Source organism: Trichophyton verrucosum, assembly GCF_000151505.1.
Source record: "Trichophyton verrucosum HKI 0517 chromosome Unknown contig00659_1.f1.exp, whole genome shotgun sequence".
Classification (NCBI taxonomy): domain Eukaryota; kingdom Fungi; phylum Ascomycota; class Eurotiomycetes; order Onygenales; family Arthrodermataceae; genus Trichophyton; species Trichophyton verrucosum.
This window is the reverse complement of record NW_003315296.1, coordinates 28195-43440: the sequence shown is the minus strand read 5'-3', so window position 1 is coordinate 43440 and position 15246 is coordinate 28195. Positions and strand designations below refer to the sequence as shown.

At 50.5% G+C, this 15246-nt stretch overlaps 6 protein-coding genes across 6 annotated transcripts; 3 read left to right on the top strand and 3 right to left on the bottom strand.

The window, feature by feature from the left end:
- Positions 1-80: 80 nt before the first annotated feature.
- Positions 81-1199, bottom strand: TRV_06021 (uncharacterized protein; the record flags this gene model as incomplete). The annotated part of the gene is made up of 1 exon (XM_003019874.1): positions 81-1199. One exon carries the CDS (start codon positions 1197-1199, stop codon positions 81-83), a length of 1119 nt encoding a protein of 372 aa, XP_003019920.1.
- A 320-nt stretch (positions 1200-1519) lies between these two features.
- On the bottom strand, positions 1520-4678 carry TRV_06020 (uncharacterized protein; the record flags this gene model as incomplete). The annotated part of the gene is made up of 3 exons (XM_003019873.1): positions 1520-2563; positions 2640-4315; positions 4390-4678. The coding sequence occupies 3 exons, from the start codon at positions 4676-4678 to the stop codon at positions 1520-1522; spliced, it is 3009 nt and encodes a 1002-aa protein (XP_003019919.1).
- Positions 4679-5939: 1261 nt separating this feature from the next.
- Positions 5940-7473, top strand: TRV_06019 (uncharacterized protein; the record flags this gene model as incomplete). Its single annotated transcript, XM_003019872.1, has 2 exons — positions 5940-6106; positions 6168-7473. 2 exons carry the CDS (start codon positions 5940-5942, stop codon positions 7471-7473), a joined length of 1473 nt encoding a protein of 490 aa, XP_003019918.1.
- Positions 7474-8339: 866 nt separating this feature from the next.
- Positions 8340-9735, top strand: TRV_06018 (tRNA-specific adenosine-34 deaminase subunit Tad3, putative; the record flags this gene model as incomplete). The annotated part of the gene is made up of 2 exons (XM_003019871.1): positions 8340-8436; positions 8501-9735. 2 exons carry the CDS (start codon positions 8340-8342, stop codon positions 9733-9735), a joined length of 1332 nt encoding a protein of 443 aa, XP_003019917.1.
- Positions 9736-10300: 565 nt separating this feature from the next.
- TRV_06017 (uncharacterized protein) lies at positions 10301-14934 on the bottom strand (the record flags this gene model as incomplete). The annotated part of the gene is made up of 3 exons (XM_003019870.1): positions 10301-10543; positions 10600-10788; positions 10858-14934. The coding sequence occupies 3 exons, from the start codon at positions 14932-14934 to the stop codon at positions 10301-10303; spliced, it is 4509 nt and encodes a 1502-aa protein (XP_003019916.1).
- Positions 14933-15151, top strand: TRV_06016 (uncharacterized protein; the record flags this gene model as incomplete). Its single annotated transcript, XM_003019869.1, has 1 exon — positions 14933-15151. The coding sequence occupies one exon, from the start codon at positions 14933-14935 to the stop codon at positions 15149-15151; it is 219 nt and encodes a 72-aa protein (XP_003019915.1).
- Between the last annotated feature and the right edge of the window lie 95 nt (positions 15152-15246).

Here is a 15246-nt window from a genome sequence, read left to right as displayed (position 1 = left end):
TGATATCTAGGAAAATAATAACAAGACGTCAGCATTCCCTTGTCAAAAATTTGATTTGTAATTCTGAAAGTGGAAAAAACCTACAATTCGTATAGATCAATCCGGTCTTCGTATTCTTCTACCGGTTCGGTTTTTGGCACAATCCGGTGATATTCTTTGAAGAACTGGCTCCCAAACCCACCAAACATCTTCATGATACCCAGTTCAAATTCACTGTGGGCATAGCATGAGGATGGGTCGTAGACCACGTCACCTACCGCATCTTCTTCACTAGCTTGTCCCGCAGACACTCGGCATATCTTCCCTACATCAGTGTTGCCGCTCCAGAGATCCCCATGGACAATAACCGGAGTTACCGGTTTCCCATTCCCTGCCTTGTCGAACCCAAGGTGGTCATCGCCCAACAAGCGAGGAACAACTTCCTGGGCAGTCCTTTCCACCAGATCTCGTAAACGTTTATCTTTCCCGTTCCTTCTTTCAGATTCCTCAAGGACAGTTCTCAACCGTTGATTTGCGTAAAAATCTGCCCACGAACGCCTAAATTGATTGGGTTGCCTTACATCCCCACAGAAAGTCGGGACTGGAAACCCAAATTGAGGCACTCTGGCATCTTCCACGTTTCCATCATCGCCTTCTGCACCATTCAACTTGAAATTTGTAGTTGCTGCCTGCCTGACCTCCTCACTTGTTGGTGGGGCCGGTGCCGGGATGGAATGCAATTTGCCCAATCTAGCCGCTAAGCTGGCTGGGTCCGAAGCTGGTCTGCGGCCGAGAGTGCCACGCAGTTGCAAAAATTCCGTGACAAGAAACCAGCTTGACGATGCGTTGGGTATTGCTCCACCGCCGTTGTTATCATCGTCGTCATCGTTGATTTCACCCCATGCAATTGCCCGAGGGCACATATCTGGAACAGCACCGGAAATTGCATTAAGGCTTGTATATTCACCTCTAAACATGGCTCCTTCTTCTGGGAAAGATGATGATGATGAGGCAGATGATGATATTTTCACGAAGAAATCTTTCTCTTGATTGGAATTGTTTTCATCCTTGCTTGTGCTGGAAATTGAGGCCTTAAGGTGGGCTGTTTGAGCGAAGCCCGACCCTCCATGAAGTGGCGTAAAGGACGTCCCAGCCCCATCTAGGGGCAGAGAGAGGGCCTTGAGGACAGATCTAGGAGCTTGACCAGCTGCACGAGACATCTTTTCGGAACTGTGTGTTTTTGTACCTATCGGTATTGGAGAGAAGATAGTCGCTTTATATTGATATTCTGATGAAGAAGGTTGTTTTATCCCAGTCCTGCGCCCTGTTTGTTATCCCTGGAGGTCGTTGGCTATGAGCTCATTGCTGGCCCCAGCCCATCACGTGTTTCATTAATTTCGAATGCAGCCCCTGAATATCAAGCGGACAGCAGCGTGAAACGAAGATGCTTTTTTGTAAAATATATTCTACACATTATGAAGCGTAAGGAGTGGCTAAAATAGATACATCATCATGAGAAACTAACATGCTAGACGGCAGTTTATTGGCCCAAGAGCGCCTTCATCCAATCCAAAGCCGTTTTTGTTCGTTCTCTAACATCAGATTCGCTATCAATTTCCAAACTGCTCAGACGTTCCATAACCCCTAGACTCTTCAATCTCATGGCACGCTCAACCCGGCTAGTTTTATCAGTCTTGTCATCATCAAGAGTGAGATTAATCACTATCCAGACGCAATTGGCTCGAATCTGCCAGTTCGAGTGGCTTAGCAAGGCCATGGTTAGTTTGAGCAGGTCTTGGTGGAAGACTAGCAGGTGGCGATGTCGTGAGACGCCAGCGGCAATGTGGATCAGGACGTAAGTCACTGCGCGGATTATTTCGGTAGGGTGGAGTATTGATTTTTGTTGTGAGGTGGTTAATTTGTCCTTGAAGGAAGCTATAGAAGCATTGGCGGTGGGAAGGGGTCTAGGACGGAGTTTGCTTGCAAGGATATCTAGGAAGTCGGTCTGGCCGAACTTCTGGAGGAGATAGTCGATCATATCGGGCGCTCCCGGGCCACACATGATGTTTCGAAGCAAGTCAAAAAGCTCCTCTTGTGCTAGCGTATCGTCTTGGCGTAGTTTCTTGGTCTGGTCCAAATCTCCATTTAGCGCCAATCTGCGCTTCCGAACGTTCTCGGCGGAATGAGTATCAACGGCAGGTTTCGAGGCTATCGAACTATCTGGAATGTGGCCATCGAAGTCCATCATAGGAGACTCTGGTTCCAGGCCGCTGGGTATCACGGGGTTGAGAATATCTACTTGTTCGCCAAATGAATTTGAGGTGCCCATCTCTATGAGTGAGGATGGCAACTCGCTAGCAATGTCGTCCTGTCGTCTCCTGGCATTGACAGGATCGTTAGGGTCGTGAGAGAGAACCTGCTTGATCCATTCGATACCAAGAGCCTCTAGGATATCTTTCTTCATCTTGTTTGGTACATTATAGGAAATGTGTTTGAGAGACCAGAGGGATTCTATTCTAAGGTTTGCATTTGGTGAATGGGAATTTTCGCACAGTAGTGGGACCATGTTTGCCTCAAGAAGAGCCTGCACGTAGGTTAGCCTGAAGAGTGATTCACGCATGAAAAAAAGGGATAATTTTCACGAAAAAACGTATACATACCTCCTTCATTGGGCTGAAATCAAGGGCCAAGTTGCACATTACTGATGTGGCCGCAATTTGTATTTCGATATTGCTGGATTTAACCAAGTCGCATATTGGCGCAGCAATGCCGGCATCAATCAAGCTGGTTCTAAGCACACTGACTGATCGAGTCAACGATCTAGCAGCGGCACAAGCTGCGAGTATAACTGGCGTTGTATTCCCTTCTAATTCGGTAATGCAAGTCTTGTTCCCTAGAACAGTTGTTTCCGGATTCCAGGGCTTCATTGAGTCAATGATATGCTGAACAACACCAGTATCGCATATAGCCTTTCTGTAATCATCATTAACCAGGGAGAGTGCAGCCAGGGCTTTGAGAATGGCTTCTCGGTATTTTATCTTGGAGAGGGCCTGGCGGGTGAATCCTGGGGGTCCCAAAGACGTGTCTGAGTCTGTTGATTGAACTAGGACTGTGGCAGGTCTCTTTGTTGTACTCCACATAGGGGTACCGGCTTCTGAAGTTGGCGCAAACGACTCTTTCAGCATTTGGGTGAGTTTCTTGATAGCACCGCTATCGACGGCGAATTTTTGCAGCTCTCGGCTATCCATGACCAAGGAGGCTAGCACAGCGGGAGCTTCCTCTTTAACACGCAGGGCGTAACTATTGAAAGTGGAATAGTCTTCAGAATGGTGAGCACTGTCGAGCATTCTAACTAGGAGAGGAACCAGGAGAAATCCGAGCATGGGGACGCGGCTTTTCTTCAGGAGATGATGGCGGAATAGGGTGGCAAGTATTCGAGCTGCCATAAGACGGACATAACCACGGTCTGCTCGGGCAACATAAAGCAACCACGATACCAACACGCTCTCTGGCTCTTCTGGAGCAGGACTATCGGTACAAGGCGGCTGAGGGCCAAAGAACTGTCCTCGCTTGTCATACTGAGGTTGCGAGCCCAATGGGGGGAAATTGGATGAGCCATTGTTTTGCATCGGCTGCACGGAGGGGAGCAGGGAATCAATGGGATTCAAAACGTTGCGTTTGGTAAAGCCATAACCGGATGGATAGGGAGATCTCCATGGGCCCTTTTTAGCCTCACCGAGATAGAGGTCATAGAATGAGCGGGGAAACACGGTGACCAAAGCGGGACATGTCAAGAGATGTTCTGCGCGAGCCGCGGACTGTTCGATGATGACGGCAATTGCACGGAGGATGGGAGTTAGTTTGGCATCGGCTGGAGCAGGATCTGGTATGTGACCCAATGCGCCGGAGTTGGTACAGGAATTCTCTGCTCCGGGAAGAACAAACCCCCCCGCAACGACGAAAGCTGCCAGCCTTAAACCCAGGACATCCAAGATGCCGCACTCAGCTAGAAGGCTCTTCTGCTGCTCTCCGGAGCATGTCTTCGAGATGAGGTCTGCTACAAGCTCTATGCAAGGTTGGGCGCCGGGAGAGTCGCCTGGTTGCTGTAGAATGCCACGGAAAGTAGAGATGTACTTGCGGGTGAAGAGCAGGGCGCCCATGGGCTGTGTCTGGTTATCCACATTTTGATATACCAAGGCAAGCTGATCCGCAATGGTATTGAGGGTTCGAAGGACAGCGAGGGCGAGGGATCGAGGACATGAGGGTGATGATAGTACGGAGAGCAACGAGGGAATGGTCTCCCCAGCCAAAATAGGCGCGGTATACGCCGGTCCACCTAGCAAAAGTAAGAATTAGCATGACTGATACAAATCACACAGGACGAGTATTAATTAATAATAATGTGCATACCAAGGGCGAGGCTGCCGATAATGGTAATGGCCTGGAAGCACATCTCATCCTCCTCTGTGGTGTGCTGCTTCGGGCTATGACTATGAAAATCGGCCTTCCTGGCCACGCCACGCCGGCTGAACAGGACATCTGACAGGAGCGGCAGGACGCCTAGCTCTGTCCAGGCCTGCTTCTTCTGGTTATGGCCGATGATATCATTCTTGAGCGTGCGGAGGGCGGCAATCCGGCCAGCGGTTGAGTCCGCGCTGCGAACATCGTCGAGGAGGTGCGGGCTAACGACTTTCGTCATCCTGCAAGGTATCAGGGCAGGCAGACTGACGAACGTGAGGCCAGCCCGCAAATACTGACGGATGGGAAAAAGACGGAGGAATGGAAAGCTTCTCTCGGTCTTTTTGCCTGGCTCTTGTGTGTTTTGGTGTTTGAGGCAGGCGGGACGAGAAAACGGTGTAGGACAGCCGAGAACAGGAGGGCCGGGGAGGCAAACAGGCAGAAGAAGAAACAAGGCCAATACAACGGAGAAGGTCACGCAGGTAGTTATTCCAACACGGCCTGCGGCTAGGTAGGGTAGAATATCGAGAGAGGGAGCTCGACTCCGGCGTTTTGGCAGGAGAGGTTTCGGTGAGTTAGGAGGTAAAGACCCGAACAGACAACTAGGAAGTTAAGAGCATTTAGTTAGCTAACCCTGCCCACTGTCCATATCAGCAGCATCCACTCACTTACTCTCTCTCTCTCTCTCTCTCTCTCACGCACAACACTCACTCTCTCACTCTCTTTATGTCTGCTGGCGTCTCTTTTCTCTGCACTCCGAAGGGATGTTTTCTTCTTCTCTTTGGCCGCCCAAAAAGACGCCCCGTCGTCGTCTTGCCCAAAAGAGGACTGCTTATGTAACTCAGCTTATCTAAGCGAACTGCTGTCCCAAAGCAGCCTAGCGCTGATCATCTTATCTAATCAATCCTGGGTCTGGCCCGGCAAGCTCCAGCCAATCACCGTTGCCGCTGTTGATCCCCTTAGTCATCACATCCCCAGATCACATGACTTAATGCACCTTCTCACGTGATATGATCTGTGCCCCATTTTCACGTGACTAAACCCTAACCTTAAATGGCGTCCCCCTCTCTTTTGTCTTTTTCTGCCGCCCGCCACCGCCTTCCCCCCTTTTTTTGCAAAAAAAAAAAAAAAAAAGTTGAAAATAAAAAATAATAAAAATAAAAATAAAAAAATAAAAATAAACACCGCAAAAACTTCCTTTTTTTCTTCCTTTTTTTGCAACTTCGACCTCTTAAGGCTTTCTCGTCGACTTCGTCTTCGTCTTCGTCTTCGGTCTTCAGTCTTCGTCTCTGCAGTTCTTTTCCCTTGCTGCGTCTCTTCGTTTCTTTTCTGATATTCCTCTGGCCTGTCTCTCCTCTCCTCTGTCTCTCTCTGTCCCTGGGCCCTGTTCCCTCTCCTTTCTTATAGCTATACGATGCGCAGCTCGATGTTGCTGCAGCCCGCACGCTCGCCCCTGCCGCCTCGCCATAGACCCAGCACTCCTCGCCCACGTGCGCCCCTCCATGCCCATCGCCAGCAGCGACTCCAGCAGCAAGAAGAAGAAGAAAGAGAAGGACAAGAAGCAGGAGAAGAAGCACTCGCAGACTCGCAGCGGCGGCGATGATGGCCTCCTCCGCCGCCTCCCTGTCGCCGACCACTGCCGCGCTGCTACGCGCCTCGCCGAACTCTCGTCCTCACCACCACAACCACCACAACCACCACAACCATAACCATCACCACCACCACAACAGCAACAGCAACAGCAGCCTCCAGCAGCGTCCGTCTCCTCTCCTGGCCTCGACCACTCCTCGCTCCTCGCCGCGGCAGACAGCGACCAGCCAGCAGCAGCAGCACTCGGCAGACAGCGGCTCCTGCTCCTCGCCCGAGATCGAGCAGCTGCGGACGACCTTCAAGCGGCAGACGGTAGATGCGGGCACCCAGTACTCCCGGCCCTCGACCCCGTCTGATCCTGCTGCTGCCGCCGGCGAGAGTTCACGTATGCCGGGCACTGCCATAGGGACCAAACGCACCCCTCCAGATGCGACGAAGGTGATTGCCGCCCCCGGGCCTGCGTCCACCCCAGCTCTCTCCAAAAATCCTCATTCCCAGCAACAACAACAACAACAACAACAACAACAACAACAACAACAACAACAACAACTGCCACAACAGCAGCAGCAGCAGCAGCAACTGCCACAGCAACAACAGGCTCGCCAGCAGAATCAGCGCCGGCAGCAATTGGATGACGATGACAGGCCGCCGGAAGGTTCGGCCTCCAAGAGGTTAAGGCCTGCCAAACCCCCGGTCAAGCTTCTTCCTCGACGCTATGAAGCTGCAGACCCGCGGGACCTGGTAGTCCTGATCTCAAGCATGATCATGGAGCTCATCCGCTTCAACGACCAGATCCCGCTCCGGGACGGCAGGCTGACTCGGTTTCACTCCCGCTCTCCGCCCCGGATATCGGTCCAGGACTACCTGCAGCGTCTCACCACTCACGCAACGCTCTCGCCTCCCATCCTGCTAAGCATGGTGTACTACATAGACCGTCTTTGCGCTCTGTACCCGGCCTTCACCATTTCCAGCTTGACCGTCCACCGGTTCCTCATCAGCAGTGCCACCGTCGCCAGCAAGGGGCTCAGTGACAGCTTCTGGACCAACAAGACCTACGCCCGAGTGGGAGGCATCAGCGTGGAGGAACTGGCTCTCCTGGAGCTAGAGTTTCTCTGGCGGGTGGAATGGCGTATCGTGCCCCAGCCAGAGGTCCTTGTTGACTACTATCTCAGCCTGGTCGAGCGCTGCGACGACTACGAGATGCAACCAGAGCTTCCTCCGCCGATTCCCCCGGCAGTAACGGCAGCCGGAGGTGCTCGGTCAATCCGGGCTCCTGCCACTGCTCCTCCTGCCCCGAGACCCGCACCAGCTGCTTCCTCTGCGCCAGCCGACTCTCAACCCAAATCCCACGTAAAACCTGAGCCTTCAACCACCACCACTACCACCGCCGCCGACGAAAAGACCGAGCCAGACTCTGCGCAGAGCACACCATCTTCTTCCACATAACTCATAATACTCAAAACCCAACTCTATAATACTGGGTTATGCCGCATTCTCTTCACGTTCTAGCTCATGCACTGCTTGGTTCGGGATTCTCTTTCCACCCTTTTTTACATTTTTGGCTGGCGGTGCTTCAGGCGTTTGGGCTTGTTTCTCTTCGTGTTTATTCTTTTTATGCAAATAGATGATTTTAGAGAAACGGCTGGAGCTGCTTCACCGGGCTTTTCCGTTCGATCTTTGATCTATACATACGTGTGGTAAATAGTTCTCACGCAAAAGAGAGTCAACTGTCAGACAGCCCCCAGTTTCACATGGGCGCTGCATTAATGCTACTCTCTCCTCTTCTACTCCAGCCTGACGCCCCCCGCCTATATCTTTTATTACTTGCAGTATATTCAACTTCTATGTAGATCTTCCAAGAGCATGGCCCTCTGTATCCTATTCACGCCTTACTACTCCAAATATTCAAATGCATGACCATGAAGATACGATATCTGAGTGTTTACCATATATTAGTTATTTGCCTTGTCGATGCCGCCGCGAGTTTTACTTTAGGGCAACCAGAGGGCTTGGCACAAAATTCAACTCCCAACTTCTTCTTCCATCCTCGTCACAGTGTACAGTATGTGGCATACAACATTTGATAGCTGTGGACGATAACTCGATGGCCCATGCATGTCGATGATAGTATTGGGAACATCCTATAGACTACAACATGCTGTTGCGCAGTCTGTCTTGCCACAGCTAATCTTCCGCTCAAAGGTAGTATAGAGACGCCCTTTCTCCCTCTACCGGGATACACTGCCGCATTACTAACTCAGTAGTATATACAGTCACATATCTGTATCAAAGCCGGCTTCCATACCCGTACCATGGCCGTGGAGGAAAGATTAAGGGGTATCAAACCCTTACAAGGAGAACTGGACACTCTGCCTTCTGTTCAGGAACTTCGGCCAGTTGATTCGTTTGGTTAGAACCACCTCACCCTCCACCATGTTGAACTGAAGCAGGCCGTGTTCTAACAGGCCTATAGAAGAAGCATACGTCGCCGAGATCGACATAAAGTCGTCAAATGTAGTTGTCAAACTACTTGATACCCATTACCCGAGAAACCCTGAAGTCAGCCGGTCCCATCTGCGCAGGCTACTACGGCCAGAAAACCTCCCGGAACCATTGAGACAGGAACTTGAAGAGGCCCAAGGACCAAAGCCCACTGCTTCAATCCATGTGCTCATCCCACCACCTTTGCCGGAAACATCAGAGCTGCAAGCCCTACTGGCACCGTATACCCCGAGAATATCACCGCCCAGTCACAGTGGATCCGACACCACCACCACCACGACAGAACAACCGTCACCAGAAAAACTACCTACAGTCCGGATCCAAAAAACACTCATCTCCACCAAACCACCTACAACGCCCGCCGAAGCACTCGAATGGTCCTGCACAAAATGGTCCACGATATATAACCCTGCAGCACGAGTTGCAGCCCACGCACCACCACAAGTCCAGCTTGTGCGAGCCAAAGCTTCAATATATCCCCGAGCAGGCTACTTCTTAGCCTTGGCAAAGGAGGTAGCGAATGAGACCTTACAATCCGGTCGAGGCCGTGGTGTAGGCGTGGTTATCGTCGACCCCGAACTCACAGTCGGGAAGCCAGATGACACAAACGACCTATTGAATGCCGTAGTTGCAGTTTCAGGGGATACGAGGTGGTGGAAAGCTTCGCTAGGACATGAGCACGAGAACGAGCACGAGCGCAAACAACAACAACATCAGGAAAAGGAATATTCCATTGACGATGAGGCTGGGCCCGAAAGCCATGCGGTTATGCGGGGCATATCAATGGTGTCGAGAAAACGAATAGCGCTGAACAAGCCTGTCACCGATGAAGTGGAAGAAGAAGTATCTGCTCCCTCGGAAGTAGAATCGGCCCCATTATCGTCGACCTCGCTTGAATCGCATTTCTTTCAATTGCCTAATCTACTCAAGTCCTCGAAGGGTGGGTATCTGTGCACAGGTCTAGATTTGTACATTACGCATGAGCCATGTATATGCTGCTCGATGGGGATGCTGCTTTCGCGTTTCCGAAGCATCACCGTTTTGAATTCTGGTATGCGAAGGTCCGCGGAGAGCAATGCGCTGGACGCTGTGAATGGGTACGGACTGCACTGGAGAGAAGAGCTTAATTGGAGAGCCATTGGGTTCGAGTTTTTCGAATCAGGAGGTGGGGAAGGCAAGGCTGAAAGGGAAGAGTTTAACGCTTGAGCCATTGGTCACATATTGCTTTTGTTGTTGGCATTCTATGGATGGGGAAAAGGATAGACAGGCATCGCATTTCGTTGGTATTCTTGAGTCTTGAGCTCGTTTACCTGCTTTGTGGAATGGCGCTTAAGGAAAAGGGGGGGATGTGATAAATAGCACGGCTTTTACTCAGTGGTGCTTTGCCTGTAAACTTGAAGAGCATGAAATAACTACAAGTTAAAAATATGTGGAAACAGAAATACGTGCTTTTTTTTTTCTGGGCTTTCGTTTTTCATAGAATAAAAAGGAAAACAGACGGGTGGTTGGTAATTAGTTAATACATAGGTAGGATAGAATAGAACCGAAATGCCAGTAAGACCGATTTATTTTATCCCCAACCCCCCGAAATAACCGGAAAAAAAAATGACAGGACACAAAAAGGAAAAATAAGCCCGCCTCCATTATATGAGAATGAGATGAATCATAATCACCAGCATGCATCATAATCCCAATAGCCGATTTTTGTAGAGCAATACCATTCTGCCGCTGTGAACCAGGTAAATGTCTCACAACAGAACGTTGGTCATCATCATAGCCAAATAAGGAATGGGAACATAAATCGAAAGTGAGATGGAGAGGGTGGATGAGGGTTAAGCCTCTTGATTTTTTTTACTTTTGCGTCTCGGAGAACGGCTGCCCACTGAGTAATTGGTGGGATTCGGTGGAGGATGGGGTCATTAGGTGTTTTCTGAGCAATGGAGATGAACAACGCTTCGAGGCGCTGGATCAGAATATCCATGATGCGAGGTCCAATTTCGCTAATGGAAGGGTCCTAGATGTCAAAGTTAGTAAGGGTAGGTTATATCCGTATAATGACGAACGGCTTACCGAAATATTGACAGTGCGAAGAACGTGTTGCAGCCAATTCAAGCGCTCCATGATGTGGGTGTCCATAGAAGCGGTCACTGCTGCACTGACAGAGAGAGCAACTACAGGTGACAAGCTTCCGAGGTATGATGGGTTGTAATTCACAAATAGGTTACTGAAGAGCTCAGACTGCTGGGAAGATTGAAGCCACTATATGGAGTATATCATTAGTATCAAACAAGCTTCTAGGGAGTGCTGTGATGGCACGTGTAGATATACCTTAATAGACGCCTCCTCGTATCTTCTCTCCTCCATAAGCTGGCCGATCTGAGTAAGTTCGCTGGGTTCGTCAGAAGGTTGGACGTTTTGGGTCTCGCGTTGTGCGGAGACGGCTTGCTTCTGCGGGGACTCTGGCTCCTGCACAGGCATCTGCTTGTGGAGCTTGAGTATCTCAGCGCCGAAACTATTCTGAGCCTGGGCAATCGTGGACATGGAGTCGTTCATGTTGTTGACCAATGACACAAGCTGGTCAATTTTGACGCTGTCCTTGATCTGTTGGTTTTCAAGATGCTTCATTTTGGTAGAAAATTTCCGTTCCACATCTCTGGCGACCTTCTCCGCAGTATGAGCTTGCTCCTCCTTGAATACCGAGACGATATTCTTAACGGCATTCGAAAGTCCCCTGTCAAAGTGGCTAGTGATGGAGGGCAGCATAATCTCAGTCATGGCACGGACAGTAGCAGGGGTTTGCATTGCTTTAGCAATTGCGTCTGGTAAGGCAGCCTTGACTGCACCATTGATTTGTCTATCAAGGGCAGAAGCGGTATTATCCTTCAGGGCTGGAAGCACAGACTGCTTAATGCTTTCGGAGACAATGTGGGCAAGTGTTTTCTCAACATTTTCAGACAACGTCTTCGAAACTAGGCGCAATACCTCATCCTGACGAATAGTCGCAAGCTTATCTTGAGCGCGACGATCATCTTCGAAACGGCGATATACGGTATCGAGTCCACCATTAAGGGATGCAGTGAACATGGATGTCAAATTCTGTTCGATCTTCTGCACCTCCTTAGACAAGGCTTGCATAGACATAACCGATTCGCCTGGTATTTCGGCCTCGACCTGGCGAGACCGAGGTTGCTCCACTGGAGCCTGTTTTCGACCAATGACCTGCTTAACAGGCGACAAAATTGGGGCATCAGAAGACTCCTCTGTTGCCTTTGTAGTTTCCTTCAATTTGGCTGCAACTTCTTTCTTCTTTTTCTTTTTGTCTGGCTTTTCGCCTGTGGCTTGTTCCTGCTGAGGCTGGGTAGTGGTAGACGCGGATTCTGCTACCGATCTCTTCTTTGGAGACTCAGGAACAGACGAGTTGGTAGCAGATGCAGCTTCCTTCTTCGTTTCCTTATTGTCGTGGCGCGGGCTCTTGGAAAGTGTACTGCCTTCTTCACCTCGGCTGCTATCATCCGCGGGCTGGACAGGTTGAATATCCCTGATCTCAATATACCCTTTCTCCAATGCATCTACCGATTCAACAATTTTGTTGTCGATGTCCCAACCCAGGTCAAGCTTTTTGATGCTGAGGCAGGTTACTCCTCGCGAATGCATAATATACAGCTCAAACAAGCCATTATCTTCCTGGCCCGGTGACTTAGTCAATGGAAGAAGTTGAAGACTTCGTAATTGCCCGCGTGAACCAAAAGAGATTTCTCGGATTCCGCTCATGCAAGCGGTTGAGTCGGGTTTGGGAAGGTCAGGATCTTTGTTCGTCACAGCCTGAATGAAAGCAGCCTGGGACATTGGGGGAAGTGCATATCTGGGTGCAGACAAATGGATGAAATAAATTGAGTTTCTAGTTGGGTGGCCAACGACGATGATGCCAGAACCTGGGTGGTATGCAATACTGCAAATTGCGTCTGATTCGTTACTGTGAGGGAAATTCAACTCCTGCACGGCCTTTCCTAGGCCTAGGTCCCAAAGCTGTAGAGTATGGTTTTGTTTCAAACCCACAAGGATGTATCTCAGAGCATGGGCCTTCAGATAAGGCCTCTGTTTGTCAATGAAAACAACAGAGGTTGGCCAGCACTTTTCATTGGAGGAACCAGTAACAAGAGTCAGGAGAGGGATGCGGATATCGCATTTGTTGGCCATTAGCATTTCATCAATGTCACGGAGATCCCAAAATCTCAACCTGCCAGTCTTGTCGAGCGACGCAATGACGGTATCATCACCACTGAAAACGAAGTCCTTACCAGCCTTCCCAGTAGCAATTTTGATGGACTTCTCCTTGAAGTACTTTTCTGTATCCACTTTCCCTGGAGAGGTAAAACCATACTCGGCCAAAGCGACACGAGGTCTAACGATGTGAATAGACTTTCCACGGCCTATAGCGAAGAATTCAGGATGGCGAGAGCTTTGCTTCGCGCGGGTCTTCAATTGTCCGCCAGATGTATTCTCGTCAGATGTTGGGAAGGGTGGGAAGATCAGGCTCTGAGATTCAAGAGCGTCCGACTCGAAATAATCATCGTCCGCACGGGAAATAGTAGTCCAGTAAACGGAGCCGCTAACGCCGATACCAAGGAAAGCCTGCTCTTTGATAGCAGAACCGGGCGGTGCCTGGGCTACGGAGACGTTAAACATTCTGTCATTGGTTGAGCGGAAGATCTGTCGGTCATGACCATCATCCTGGCGAATGATACGGGCTCCGCCGTTTTTCGCAAGAGCATAAACGATATATTCAGAAGTTGCTGAAGTGAGTGAACGATCAAGTTGGTCAAATCCTTTCTTCAAGCGGGCAATATCCATCACTCCATCGTCACGAATGCCAACGGGTTTCAAATTTGTCTTCCACGTAATGGATACAAAAGGCTTCAACGGGAAGTTGTAGACGGGGACAATGTGGTCAGTCTCCGCCTCCGTCTCCCAGTTATCCGCCACATTTTCGTTCTTAGTCTCCAATTTGGTATTTTTAACAGTCTCGTCGTCACCGGAAATAGTTACAACTTTAGCAGGTTTCTTGGTATCTTCCTCCTCTGGAGGCTCTAAGGCACCATGCATAAGTTTGTGCGAGTTGGCCGTAGCATTTCCTGGGATATCACTTCCAGGAGCAGAAGGCTCAGCGGTGAGCTTCTCAGGTACTGGTGTAGATTTCTCCACTTTAGCACCTGAGATAGCGACTGGTGTGCCTTCAACCCCTTCAGCAATTTCCGGAGTGGAAACCCCTCTTTTGTCCTGATCGGTAGATTCATTGGGCCCAGGGGTCGCAGTTTGCTGCCCTTGGACTTTCTCTGGTGTAGGCTGAGCAACAGAAGACTTCGGAGCCTCGGGTGAATTGCTCTTGGCTTTTGGAATATCCTTTCCTGCTAGACCAGTTCCAACCGAGGGGCTAGCACGGCCGGACTGCGGCTGGCTGTTCGGGGACCGATTCCTCGAAGATGCCGCGGCAAGGTGCTCGAAAGGGTTAACATGGCTGAAGATGGTTCCTTTGTTTGCTGCTTTGGGTTGCAACGGATCAAATTGAGTAACCTCGATGGCATCAGCCGAGCCAAAATTCCGGGCCGAAGAATCTTTACGTTCCTCGGCCGAAGAGCTGGAGAGATGCGCTGGAACATTACTGGTATTGGTGTTATTCATAGCTTGACCCGAGGTTTGAGGAGCAGATGTTAAATCGCCCCCCTTTGGACTTTGAGCGGGTGGCTGGTTCAACAACCTCAGCAGCATTTCCTGAGTTGCGTCCCCAGAAGGCGTAGGAGCCAGACCCGGCTTTTCAGCTGGGCTGTGTCTCCCTGGCACAGCAGATGACGGGCCTGGAGGAGGAGAAGCAGCACAAGTCGGTGGACCACGGAGGGAGGCGAGTATGTCAGAAGCTGAAATGTTGCGCTGAGCAGGCATACGGAGACCATTACCGTTAGCACCATCATGCCCAATTGGTTCAACACGCGCTGGGGTGCCGGATGGGAGTCCCGTCTCGGCTGGCGGGTTGGAGCTCTGTCCACCTGGAGGCTGGCTAAATTTCAGCAATTTGAGCAAGTTGGCACGATCGGTGCTCATAGGTTGCTGATTAGCCTCGCTCTGCGGGGTGGAACTGTTGGGGCTTATCACGTCCGATCCATGATGAGGGGGGTTGGAAGGGGGTGGAGGGCTAAGGATGGGCGAGGAAGCGTATGGCGCGGCATAGCTGAACTGCGTAGGCGACGTGATGCCAGGCGATCCCCCGCTCCGTTGCTGGTGCTGGTGCTGAGCAAACTGCCCAGTATAAAAGGATGACTGGCTCTCATAAGAGGGTCCGCTAGGAGACGGGCGAGGTTTTATTCTCGCGAGCAGAGCTTGCAAGTCTGCAGGGGAGCCGGAACCAGCCATGGCAAGGAGCGACGATAGCTCAAGCTACCCGGGACCAGGTTGTAAGGAAAGGCGAGAAAGGGAGAAGGAAAAACGCGACACCAAGCTGGCAGGCAACCGTGCTAATGCAATTCTAACGAAAGGAGAAGAGAAAACGGAAGAGAGAGGGAGGCGAATTGAACGGGATGAAGGAGATGAAGGCGAAGAAGAAGAAGTGAAGTTGGAGGTTGGAGGTTGAAGAAGCAAAAATAATAATAATTTGGTCGGTTTTAGTTGGCGGTCGAGCTGTTTGCACTGTTTGCAGGACTAGCTTAGTCAGCGGCCGTTTCGGAC